General features: G+C 39.6%; 1 protein-coding gene across 8 annotated transcripts in view; it reads right to left on the bottom strand.

Moving 5' to 3' along the window:
• LOC100380630 (1-phosphatidylinositol 3-phosphate 5-kinase) overlaps positions 1-12,061 on the bottom strand; it is a 54,319-nt gene extending 42,258 nt beyond the window's left edge. For 6 of the 8 annotated variants that reach the window (XM_014165290.2, XM_014165294.2, XM_014165296.2 and 3 more), the window contains exons 1-5: positions 11,899-12,061; positions 7,747-7,931; positions 6,072-6,233; positions 5,610-5,636; positions 4,902-5,011 (exon numbers count right to left, since the gene is read on the bottom strand). In XM_014165290.2, coding sequence (XP_014020765.1) covers positions 4,902-5,011; positions 5,610-5,636; positions 6,072-6,233; positions 7,747-7,931; positions 11,899-11,954 — 540 coding nt within the window. In that variant the 5' untranslated portion in view covers positions 11,955-12,061. Of the gene's footprint in view, positions 1-4,901; positions 5,012-5,609; positions 5,637-6,071; positions 6,234-7,746; positions 7,932-10,837; positions 11,165-11,898 lie in introns of those variants that run through there. The other 2 variants (XM_014165293.2, XM_014165291.2) reach the window with 2 other exon arrangements.
• Positions 12,062-14,059: the final 1,998 nt, after the last annotated feature.

Below are 14,059 nucleotides of genomic sequence, written 5' to 3'. Positions count from 1 at the left end.
TGTGAGGTACAATAAACAACAGCAGTGTGAGGTAGTATAAACAACAGCAGTGTGATGTACTATAAACAACAGCAGTGTGAGGTACTATAAACAACAGCAGTGTGATGTACTATAAACAACAGCAGTGTGAGGTACTATAAACAACAGCAGTGTGATGTACTATAAACAACAGCAGTGTGATGTGAGGTACTATAAACAACAGCAGTGTGAGGTAGTATAAACAACAGCAGTGTGAGGTACTATAAACAACAGCAGTGTGATGTACTATAAACAACAGCAGTGTGATGTACTATAAACAACAGCAGTGTGATGTACTATAAACAACAGCAGTGTGATGTGAGGTACTATAAACAACAGCAGTGTGATGTGAGGTACTATAAACAACAGCAGTGTGAGGTAGTATAAACAACAGCAATGTGATGTACTATAAACAACAGCAGTGTGAGGTACTATAAACAACAGCAGTGTGAGGTACTATAAACAACAGCAGTGTGAGGTACTATAAACAACAGCAGTGTGATGTACTATAAACAACAGCAGTGTGATGTACTATAAACAACAGCAGTGTGAGGTACTATAAACAACAGCAGTGTGAGGTACTATAAACAACAGCAGTGTGATGTACTATAAACAACAGCAGTGTGAGGTACAATAAACAACAGCAGTGTGACGTACTATAAACAACAGCAGTGTGAGGTACTATAAACAACAGCAGTGTGATGTACTATAAACAACAGCAGTGTGAGGTACTATAAACAACAGCAGTGTGAGGTACAATAAACAACAGCAGTGTGAGGTACTATAAACAACAGCAGTGTGATGTACTATAAACAACAGCAGTGTGAGGTACAATAAACAACAGCAGTGTGAGGTACTATAAACAACAGCAGTGTGATGTACTATAAACAACAGCAGTGTGATGTACTATAAACAACAGCAGTGTGATGTACTATAAACAACAGCAGTGTGATGTGAGGTACTATAAACAACAGCAGTGTGAGGTAGTATAAACAACAGCAGTGTGATGTACTATAAACAACAGCAGTGTGATGTACTATAAACAACAGCAGTGTGATGTACTATAAACAACAGCAGTGTGATGTACTATAAACAACAGCAGTGTGAGGTACTATAAACAACAGCAGTGTGAGGTACTATAAACAACAGCAGTGTGATGTACTATAAACAACAGCAGTGTGATGTACTATAAACAACAGCAGTGTGATGTACTATAAACAACAGCAGTGTGATGTACTATAAACAACAGCAGTGTGATGTACTATAAACAACAGCAGTGTGATGTACTATAAACAACAGCAGTGTGAGGTACTATAAACAACAGCAGTGTGATGTACTATAAACAACAGCAGTGTGATGTACTATAAACAACAGCAGTGTGATGTACTATAAACAACAGCAGTGTGATGTACTATAAACAACAGCAGTGTGATGTACTATAAACAACAGCAGTGTGAGGTACAATAAACAACAGCAGTGTGAGGTAGTATAAACAACAGCAGTGTGATGTACTATAAACAACAGCAGTGTGATGTACTATAAACAACAGCAGTGTGAGGTACTATAAACAACAGCAGTGTGATGTACTATAAACAACAGCAGTGTGATGTACTATAAACAACAGCAGTGTGATGTACTATAAACAACAGCAGTGTGATGTACTATAAACAACAGCAGTGTGATGTACTATAAACAACAGCAGTGTGATGTGAGGTACTATAAACAACAGCAGTGTGATGTGAGGTACTATAAACAACAGCAGTGTGAGGTAGTATAAACAACAGCAATGTGATGTACTATAAACAACAGCAGTGTGAGGTACTATAAACAACAGCAGTGTGAGGTACTATAAACAACAGCAGTGTGAGGTACTATAAACAACAGCAGTGTGAGGTACTATAAACAACAGCAGTGTGAGGTACTATAAACAACAGCAGTGTGAGGTACTATAAACAACAGCAGTGTGATGTGAGGTACAATAAACAACAGCAGTGTGATGTACTATAAACAACAGCAGTGTGATGTACTATAAACAACAGCAGTGTGAGGTACTATAAACAACAGCAGTGTGATGTGAGGTACTATAAACAACAGCAGTGTGATGTGAGGTACTATAAACAACAGCAGTGTGATGTGAGGTACTATAAACAACAGCAGTGTGAGGTACTATAAACAACAGCAGTGTGAGGTACTATAAACAACAGCAGTGTGATGTACTATAAACAACAGCAGTGTGAGGTACTATAAACAACAGCAGTGTGATGTACTATAAACAACAGCAGTGTGAGGTACTATAAACAACAGCAGTGTGATGTGAGGTACTATAAACAACAGCAGTGTGAGGTACTATAAACAACAGCAGTGTGATGTACTATAAACAACAGCAGTGTGATGTACAATAAACAACAGCAGTGTGAGGTACAATAAACAACAGCAGTGTGAGGTACTATAAACAACAGCAGTGTGATGTGAGGTACAATAAACAACAGCAGTGTGATGTACTATAAACAACAGCAGTGTGATGTACTATAAACAACAGCAGTGTGAGGTACTATAAACAACAGCAGTGTGAGGTACAATAAACAACAGCAGTGTGAGGTACTATAAACAACAGCAGTGTGATGTGAGGTACAATAAACAACAGCAGTGTGATGTACTATAAACAACAGCAGTGTGATGTACTATAAACAACAGCAGTGTGAGGTACTATAAACAACAGCAGTGTGATGTACTATAAACAACAGCAGTGTGATGTACTATAAACAACAGCAGTGTGAGGTACTATAAACAACAGCAGTGTGATGTGAGGTACAATAAACAACAGCAGTGTGATGTACTATAAACAACAGCAGTGTGATGTACTATAAACAACAGCAGTGTGAGGTACTATAAACAACAGCAGTGTGATGTGAGGTACAATAAACAACAGCAGTGTGATGTACAATAAACAACAGCAGTGTGAGGTACTATAAACAACAGCAGTGTGAGGTACAATAAACAACAGCAGTGTGAGGTAGTATAAACAACAGCAGTGTGAGGTACTATAAACAACAGCAGTGTGAGGTACTATAAACAACAGCAGTGTGATGTGAGGTACAATAAACAACAGCAGTGTGAGGTACTATAAACAACAGCAGTGTGATGTACTATAAACAACAGCAGTGTGAGGTACTATAAACAACAGCAGTGTGATGTACTATAAACAACAGCAGTGTGAGGTACAATAAACAACAGCAGTGTGATGTACAATAAACAACAGCAGTGTGAGGTACAATAAACAACAGCAGTGTGAGGTACAATAAACAACAGCAGTGTGAGGTACAATAAACAACAGCAGTGTGAGGTACTATAAACAACAGCAGTGTGATGTACTATAAACAACAGCAGTGTGATGTACTATAAACAACAGCAGTGTGATGTACTATAAACAACAGCAGTGTGATGTACTATAAACAACAGCAGTGTGATGTACTATAAACAACAGCAGTGTGATGTACTATAAACAACAGCAGTGTGATGTACTATAAACAACAGCAGTGTGAGTGTACTATAAACAACAGCAGTGTGATGTACTATAAACAACAGCAGTGTGATGTACTATAAACAACAGCAGTGTGAGGTACTATAAACAACAGCAGTGTGATGTACTATAAACAACAGCAGTGTGAGGTACTATAAACAACAGCAGTGTGAGGTACTATAAACAACAGCAGTGTGAGGTACAATAAACAACAGCAGTGTGAGGTACTATAAACAACAGCAGTGTGAGGTACTATAAACAACAGCAGTGTGATGTACTATAAACAACAGCAGTGTGAGGTACTATAAACAACAGCAGTGTGATGTACTATAAACAACAGCAGTGTGATGTACTATAAACAACAGCAGTGTGATGTACTATAAACAACAGCAGTGTGAGGTACTATAAACAACAGCAGTGTGATGTACTATAAACAACAGCAGTGTGAGGTACTATAAACAACAGCAGTGTGATGTACTATAAACAACAGCAGTGTGACGTGAGGTACTATAAACAACAGCAGTGTGAGGTACTATAAACAACAGCAGTGTGATGTACTATAAACAACAGCAGTGTGATGTGAGGTACTATAAACAACAGCAGTGTGATGTGAGGTACTATAAACAGCAGAAACTGTGTAATGGTGTGATGGGCTACTTGGCATGATGGGCTACTTGGCGTGATGGGCCAATGGGCTACTTGGCGTGATGGGGTAATGGGGTAATGAGTTAATGGCGTGATGGGGTAATGAGTTAATGGCGTGATGGGGTAATGAGTTAATGGGGTGATGGGGTAATGAGTTAATGGGTTAATGGCGTGATGGAGTAATGAGTTAATGGAGTAATGAGTTAATGGAGTAATGGGGTAATGAGTTAATGGAGTAATGGGGTAATGAGTTAATGGAGTAATGGGGTAATGAGTTAATGGAGTAATGAGTTAATGGAGTAATGAGTTAATGGAGTAATGGAGTAATGAGTTAATGGAGTAATGGGTTAATGGAGTAATGGGTTAATGGAGTAATGAGTTAATGGAGTAATGGGGTAATGAGTTAATGGAGTAATGGGGTAATGAGTTAATGGAGTAATGAGTTAATGGAGTAATGGGGTAATGAGTTAATGGAGTAATGGAGTAATGAGTTAATGGAGTAATGGGGTAATGAGTTAATGGAGTAATGGGGTAATGAGTTAATGGAGTAATGAGTTAATGGAGTAATGAGTTAATGAGTTAATGGAGTAATGGGGTAATGGAGTAATGGGGTAATGAGTTAATGGAGTAATGGGGTAATGAGTTAATGGAGTAATGGGGTAATGAGTTAATGGTGTAATGGGGTAATGGAGTAATTGGGTAATGGCATGATAGATACCTGGCTCTTTCCCTCCATGATCTCCTTGAGTCTTTTCAGAGCAGTGCGGAGCTGAACAGCTGTACGAGGGTCGTGAATGCTCAGGAGGGTTTCTGCTTTCCTACGGCCTTCTAGGAGCACACATGGTGCAAACATTCAGCATACACTTCATAAAACACACTTCACCTAACCATTCAAGTCACGCAAATGCTCCCTTTTCATGCAAATAAAATGCAGAACGGTAAAGGAGGGAGACAGAGAGCACCCTTTTCTACCTCTGTAAAGAGACTGTATGCTATAGCCCAATATGGGCTTGTAAATGTACAATAAAATGTCTACAAGGATTTCCTTTTGATAATGGCAGGTTCGTTTAAAAGGACTGCACAACAGAAGCTTACTGCTATATCAGTTCCCATAAACTAGGCTCTAGTGAACAATTATGGCTCATATGAATACAATTAAAACAGATATCGCAATTAAGTAAGAAACATAAAAGGGAGCATGTTAGTTCTTATATCATTATGGAAAAACACACAACTTTCCAAATATCATTGTTGGCAACAAAACAACACGAGAAGGCACTTAATCGATACATGCCAAAATATAGTTCAATCAACCAAACACACAAAACCACTCAGGTGCTTGAGTTAGCCGCCCACTCTGAAACCAGGTTGTTAAAATCAGGCGCAAAACCATTTTGGAGATCTTATCAAACACACGGGCCCTCACCCTGACCCCGCCATAATGGCCAGTCCCCTGCAAAAACAAAAGACACATCAGCGTTTTCAATGGATGTCAGGCTACTCACATCGTACATTCTTCTTCTCTCCTCTCTATGTAAAACTAATGTCAATGTCAAGAACGTCTATGCTTCACAGCTATACAAAACAACTGTGGGGTAAAATAAGAAGTAGTCCAAACACAGTCCATCCTCTCCTCTAAACTTGACTAGAGGTCACCTCTTAGGTGTAACTACGACTAGTCACATCAATTTGTTCAGAGTGAAACTGATTCTTCACCATCATTGTCAGGTCAGAGATCATGCAATCACTCAAAATGTCAACGTTTTAAAGAACCACTGTTGGAAGAGGATAGGTTGTCTTACAACTGTGAAACAACTGCAGCACTGGACATACAGTGTTATGTGTCCCTCCTGTGGTCCTAGTATGAGTGAGAATGTGTGTGTGTTACCTGAGGCGCTGGACGTTCTACGGAGCAGGTCGGGGTGTTGTTTCCTATGGGTCCCAGAGCTGTGGATGGAGTGTGCTGGGCTGGTCCAGCTCCTACGCTCCCCAGTGGTTGACGTCAAAACCACATCCGGTTTCTCTGTCACCGAGGGTGGCCGCCCCTCCTCTGTACACACAGACCAATCACAACGGGTCATTTAAGGTCAATAAAGTTCATTGAAACATCATCACACCTACCCATGATGACAAAGCCGTATACTTTTGTATGACATATAGTCGTTATAAAATGCCATACTACAAACATGACAATGCTTTATACATATATAATGTCTGTAGTACATTCCTATCCAGAAATAACCTTTGTTGTGTTAAGTCGGTACTCCTATTTTAGCAATACAAAGGTCACTTTAAATAAGAGGAATATTTTAGTGTTTAAAAAAAATATATAACATTTACATTTAACCTTTATTTAACTAGGCAAGTCAGTTAAGAACAAATTCTTATTTACAATGACGGCCTACACTGACCAAATCCGGACAACGCTGGGCCAATTGTGCGCCGCCCAATGGGACTCCCAATCACGGCCGGTTGTGATACAGCCTGGATTCGAACCAGGGTGTCTGTAATGACGTCTCTAGCACTGAGATGCAGTGCCTTAGACCGCTGCGCCACTCGGCAGTATGTTGTGTCTAATAAGAGGAGCGAAACACGGCTACTGTATACATTGCTGTTGCTGTCAAGAACATGCTCTCTCTTCTAATCCAATCAGAATTGAATCGCCAATTATCTTATAATAACAGATGAATTTAAAGAATATGAATACTGTGCATAGAATATTTGGTCCTGCTTTATTTGAAGTGCATCTTATGAAGGCTTCAATACCACTGCATAAATGGGTCACAAATCATCTATAACTGTATTTCATGCCATATAAAAGACGAACAAATGTGAACAAATAAATTGATGTTTATGTCACACAGTTATGCCACATTATGAATCTTTATAAAGCATGATATAAGATTATAGATGATTTGTGAAGCATCTATGTAGTGCTTATGAAGCCTATATGAATGTTTTATGAAGCCTTCATAAGTTGCACTTCAAATAAAGCAGGACCGAATATTTAAATGCTCCAAGCTCTGGTATGTGAGCAGAGCTCTGTTGCCTTGGTGAGGGGCCTGCCAGTGAGGGCGGGGCCTGAAGAGAGGGAGACACATGATGGCCCATGTGGTTGAAAGGCCCCCTCCTGGCACCTAGACAACATTCTATCACATTACCTCACAGGACATGGGTTCTGATCTGGGCTGCATTCTGTTCCATTCAGCTTCCTCAAACTAATTCTGGCTGTAAACCAGGCTGGTAGTCAAGGCTACAGAAGTAACTTTCCCTGCATTCTAGGGGACAGTACAGGAGCCTTGACTATACAGTACTGCAAATTACAGGCTGCTATAGGCTACTCCACAGAATGAGAAATAACAAGAAGAGCAGTGTGACAAAACAACATTAAGCTATTAATAAACTTCCTTGTGGTTAATAGAGAATGTGCTGGACTCAGACTCAGTCACTTTGTCTTGTCTCTTCATCGTAATGCATAGGCTTACTAGAAAATGAACATTTCAAAAGACTGTAAAGTCAACCATCTCAAAACAATCTGTGTGTGTGTGACCTTGGTAAATGACCTTTATTGAAGCGGAACAGGTTGACGAAGGAGCTGTAGGCTGACCGGAGCGGGGGCTCGTCCTGCTCTGGAGTCAGGGGTTTGAAGTGTGTCAGGTGAGATGGGCTGCCAGGGGAGATGGGAGGCTTCACACTGCAATCCAGCGTAGAGGGCAAGGATTTGTCCTCAGCCTCCATGTCACCGCTCCTGTTGGAAAGACAAATTATATCTTGTTGAGACCAGGACATTGTGGTCACATCATGGTGATCCTCTGCTTGATCGTGTGATAACAACTAGGCCTAAACAGTGCCATTGCCTACTTGACTTTTTATTTAACCTTTATTTAACTAGGCAGGTTCTATCTGCATTTTTGTTCAAATGTAGTTACTGACATAGCCTTGTTCAGTTCAATGTTCTCTACTTTTATAGTACTCTAAATACCCAAATTCATGTTGTTCAGTTCAATGTTCTCTACTTTTATAGTACTCTAAATACCCAAATTCATGTTGTTCAGTTCAATGTTCTCTACTTTTATAGTACTCTAAATACCCAAATTCATGTTGTTAAGTTCAATGTTCTCTACTTTTATAGTACTCTAAATACCCAAATTCATGTTGTTAAGTTCAATGTTCTCTACTTTTATAGTACTCTAAATACCCAAATTCATGTTGTTCAGTTCAATGTTCTCTACTTTTATAGTACTCTAAATACCCAAATTCATGTTGTTAAGTTCAATGTTCTCTACTTTTATAGTACTCTAAATACCCAAATTCATGTTGTTAAGTTCAATGTTCTCTACTTTTATAGTACTCTAAATACCCAAATTCATGTTGTTAACTTCAATGTTCTCTACTTTTATAGTACTCTAAATACCCAAATTCATGTTGTTCAGTTCAATGTTCTCTACTTTTATAGTACTCTAAATACCCAAATTCATGTTGTTAAGTTCAATGTTCTCTACTTTTATAGTACTCTAAATACCCAAATTCATGTTGTTAAGTTCAATGTTCTCTACTTTTATAGTACTCTAAATACCCAAATTCATGTTGTTCAGTTCAATGTTCTCTACTTTTATAGTACTCTAAATACCCAAATTCATGTTGTTAAGTTCAATGTTCTCTACTTTTATAGTACTCTAAATACCCAAATTCATGTTGTTAACTTCAATGTTCTCTACTTTTATAGTACTCTAAATAACCAAATTCATGTTGTTAAGTTCAATGTTCTCTACTTTTATAGTACTCTAAATACCCAAATTCATGTTGTTAACTTCAAAACAATACAACATACAAATTGTTGACACCATTCAAAACAATAAGGATTTGGATCTTTAATGCCAGTTATCTCCAAATCACCTTTTTGCAGATAGAACCTTAGAACCAAGCTCTAGAAGTGTCAAAAGCTCAGCAAAAATCGAAGAAATTCTTTATTCCCTTTCTGCTTATAGGCTAATGCCTCTGCCTTCCTTCCTGTTTGCTCTGTTACAAAGTAGGGAGAGAGTGAGAAGAATCATGTGCCTCCTGTGAGAGTAAGCCTGAGAAACATATGGTTCACAACACAACCACTACTGCTCTGGGCTGTTTTGCACTCAATCAGTTCCTTAGTATTATGTTCTACCTAGTAAGCTATAGTTGTAATTCGATCAAACCAGCATTGCTGTATATTTGCTGTAGCTTCTTTTCCATGGTCAAATAAAATCACAATGTTTTTGAGTACTGTAGTTTATAAACAAAGTTTATGCATAATATGCTGTTGCTGTGACAGATTCAATTGAAGTCGAGCACAAGTGGTGAAGTTGTTTCACTGCACTAGAAGATAGATCATCATTTCATGGGGTTGGGGTTGTTATATATATATATTTATATCTCCCCTGTCCCCGCAGGAGGCCTTTTGCCTTTTTGTAGGCCGTTATTGTAAATAAGAATGTGTTCTTAACTGACTTGCCTAGTTAAATAAAGGTTAAATAAAAAAAATAAAGGAACCTTATAGTCCCAAGCTCTCGAATTGTTGACCTGAGAGTAGTCCTTATAGTCCTTGCAAACAGTAGCATTGATGGACAAGAGTACAACTGCAGTCGACCTACCACGATACACGAGTGCAAACCAACACCAGCTTATATCTGGCTGAGTATAAATACAGTACAACATGGTTATTTATGTATATTGTCAAAGTCAAAACTAGTCATCCAATGTATATTTCTCTATTCAAATAATGATGTTCAAAGGCAAGAACAAGTGATTTAGACTAGCCTACTTAGTCGATCATCTATCCTATTCAAGTTAAGTCAACAACAAGCATCAACTACCACTGAGCTGAGGAATGTATCACTGCATAAGTTCAGAACATGCAAATTAGACAAATTTTTTTGGGATAAAAACAACGGAATTTGTACTTGCAATAAATGTAGTATCTGACTTTTGCTGTTTTCGTCATCAAACGAAGATAAACTGTTGCTCTTAACAGCAGTAAGAGAAGTAGCTAAGGTTACCACTTGTGGAGGGATGGACCGGAGGAAAATGACAACATCACCAGTATGTTTCCCACCCTGTCATGTGACCACTCACCTCAGACCTATAATGACAGCTGAGAAAGCTAATGCCGCAGAACTAGGAAACTCTGAAATGTCCTACTTGGTACCTGGTTGTAGTTATACACATGTCGCGTTCAACCTCACACTGCTTCAGCTTAGGAGGCAACTATGATCATGTGTGTAAACTAGCTACATAGCCATACTGTTAGCTAGCAGTATTAGCAATACACTAACTGACCATTGTTAAAAGTAACGTTAACACCTGTGGTAACAACTAACTAACGCGTGTTATCATCGCCATGCAAGAAGACAAACATAAATCAACCCACCAATAACCACTGTAAAGAAGTACCATGCAGATCAAAATCTATTAACTTAATCACTCAGATAGCTACAGTAGTAGCCGAACAGACTAAAGCTTGTCCAAGAATGTTAGTCTATGGATGGGGTAGTGTAAATCTAGCTAGCTAGCTTTCTGATTACATGTGCCTGGCGAGTCAGTGAGCTTGCTAGCGAGATAGCAGGCCCACTGAAGTTAGATAAATGAAGGAGTGAACGCTCGTAACTGAATTTCACAAATTACCTGTGTGTTGGACTCCTTGTACATCCCTGTATGAATACAGTTAATTAGGTCAATTCCTGCGAAGTGGAGTAGCCACCCTATCTTTCCAAAAGCACAGTGACCACCGAGCCAGACAGGATGAGTCGAGAGTCGATTTAACTGTTGTGATCACGAGACAAGGCTGAGCCCACTTCTTTGTTGGGTTTTACGGCAGAATGAAAATAACAGATCCCAAAATACAAAAGTGATGTGGGAAAAAAATACTCAAATTATAATGACTACCACGTTGTCACTCAACATGCTCCTTGCCTCTATGGGTAAAATCAATAATCCATGTCTGATCTCTACACAGGCTCAGGAGCCTGGGAGAGCGGCACATCATCCCTGGCCATCCCTAATGCCTCTAATCTGGCGGAATCACTAAACACAAATGATTCGTTTATAAATTATATCTGAGTGTTGGAGTGTGCCCCTGACTATCCGTAAATAAATACAAAACAATTGTGCGGTCTGGTTTAATTAATATAAGCAATTTGAAATGACTTATACTTAAGTATATTTTTGCAATTACATTTACTTTTGATACTTTTATTCAAGTAGTATTTTACTGGGTGACTTTTACTTGAGTCATTTTCTATGAAGGTATCTTTACTTTTACTCAAGTATGACAATCGGGTACTTTTCCACCACTGGCTGTGAATTCCTGAAACCCCAGATACTTTCCTGCCGCAGCCACAATCATATCCAATTTCTTTGACTTCCAGGCTATTTGAGTCGTGCAGTTTATCACAGTTGAAATGAACGCCACAAAAAAATCCACTTTCTCTTAGTTGACAAACATTCATAATGGACTGTGGTGCATCCACAACCATCTCTTCAACACTAGTTTCACTTTTTCAATTCTAACGACTTCATCAATTCACATGAACATTATTTCAAGCACTTTCAGAAAACACTGACATTAGTGCGGAAACTTTAGTATAGCTGAGTTTGTTACTTGTGGAACATTGTTAGCTCCCTTTAATTGTGAAATAAGTTAGTTTATTCAGAGCATTGCTTGAGTTAAGGCAAATATAACCAACCTGAGCCTGGCTATTCTGTTGTTGTAGGCCAGGAGCCAGGAGCGCACAGAGTCCATATCTATAACAGCTGTCCCTCAATTGACTTCAAAGAGTGAATGAATTCTAAACAATAACTCTTCCTGTCACCCCTTCTATTATCCAACTATGAGATATCGCAACCTTTTGCCATGTGACTGTCACGTGAACTCAGTTCCTAGTCATCCTTGACTGCCTCAAAGGAAATGAGTCATATGGGTTAATGATTCAGTGCTTTCAACTCTAAACTGTTGAGTGGTTTGTACTTATTCTTTATAGTATACAGTCTATGGGCCCGTTACCAGATGGGCTGCATATACAAAGACCAAACCTTTTTTTCACTAATTTTAAACATAGTGGAAAGCATGATTATTTTATGAATTATACAGTCTATCATTGTACACAAGTAACAGTATGATGTGTTTTATAGTGTATAAAAGGGGAATGCAGAAACTGCGCAATGCACACACTGTACACCAGCAGGGCGGCAGTGCCAAGAGTATGCAAAGCTGTCATCAAGGTAAAGGGTGGCTACTTGAAAAACCTAAAATCTAAAATAAAAATTGATTTGTTTTTTGGTTACTACATGATTCCATATGTGTTATTTCATAGTTTTGATGTCTTCACTATTATTCTATAATGTAGAAAATAGTCAAAATTAAGAAAAACCCTTGAATGAGTAGGTGTGTCCAAACTTTTGACTGGTACTGTATATGGACCCTCCAAATTGTTACAAAATTTGAGAGGCGCACGACGATGCAATGCAGAGCTCCACTTGGCCTCTGCGTGCAGACACTTACTCGTTCTTCAAGGTCTCTCTGAAGACTAACAACAGGGCTCTGGCATTGGTGGCTCAGAGGTAAGAGAAGCAGACGGCTTGAAGTGGAAACTGTGCTTCTATGGAAACAAGTGGTGTCTGAATTTTGACATGGCTTTTGCAGACTCAAGCACAACCAGCTGGTGGGTTAGAGAGGGACTCTGAGCCCATCACTTTGAATAAGACATAGTGTAATGAGTCACTTATTTAGAGGTGCTCTTCATAACAGTATCAATCTATTTTATCACAGACTTCAGTGCTAGTTTATGACATCAAATCATGGTAGTTGTTGACAAATGAACTTCATATATACTTTAACAGATTCTCATCTTGAAAGGCATCTAATGCAAAACTTTGGATCACTTGGAAAGGGCTGTGGACCTCTGTTCTAATGAAAGGGCTGTGGACCTCTGTTCTAATGAAAGGGCTGTGGACCTCTGTTCTAATGAAAGGGCTGTGGACCTCTGTTCTAATGAAAGGGCTGTGGACCTCTGCTCTAATGAAAGGGCTGTGGACCTCTGCTCTAATGAAAGGGCTGTGGACCTCTGTTCTAATGAAAGGGCTGTGGACCTCTGTTCTAATGAAAGGGCTGTGGGCCTCTGTTCTAATGAAAGGGCTGTGGGCCTCTGTTCTAATGAAAGGGCTGTGGACCTCTGTTCTAATGAAAGGGCTGTGGACCTCTGCCCTAATGAAAGGGCTGTGGACCTCTGCTCTGATGAAAGGGCTGTGGGCCTCTGTTCGAATGAAAGGGCTGTGGACCTCTGTTCGAATGAAAGGGCTGTGGACCTCTGTTCTAATGAAAGGGCTGTGGACCTCTGTTCTGATGAAAGGGCTGTGGACCTCTGTTCTAATGAAAGGGCTGTGGACCTCTGTTCTAATGAAAGGGCTGTGGACCTCTGCTCTGATGAAAGGGCTGTGGACCTCTGTTCTAATGAAAGGGCTGTGGACCTCTGTTCTAATGAAAGGGCTGTGGACCTCTGTTCTAATGAAAGGGCTGTGGACCTCTGTTCTAATGAAAGGGCTGTGAACCTCTGTTCTAATGAAAGGGCTGTGGACCTCTGTTCTAATTAAAGGGCTGTGGACCTCTGCTCTATTGAAAGGGCTGTGGACCTCTGTTCTAATTAAAGGGCTGTGGACCTCTGCTCTATTGAAAGGGCTGTGAACCTCTGTTCTAATGAAAGGGCTGTGGACCTCTGTTCTAATGAAAGGGCTGTGGACCTCTGTTCTAATGAAAGGGCTGTGGACCTCTTCTCTAATGAAAGGGCTGTGGGCCTCTGCCCTAATGAAAGGGCTGTGGACCTCTGCTCTATTGAAAGGGCTGTGGACCTC

Source organism: Salmo salar, chromosome ssa21 (genome assembly GCF_905237065.1).
Source record: "Salmo salar chromosome ssa21, Ssal_v3.1, whole genome shotgun sequence".
NCBI lineage: Eukaryota > Metazoa > Chordata > Actinopteri > Salmoniformes > Salmonidae > Salmo > Salmo salar.
The sequence above is the reverse complement of the archived record's forward strand: the minus strand, read 5'-3'. Positions and strand labels throughout refer to the sequence as shown.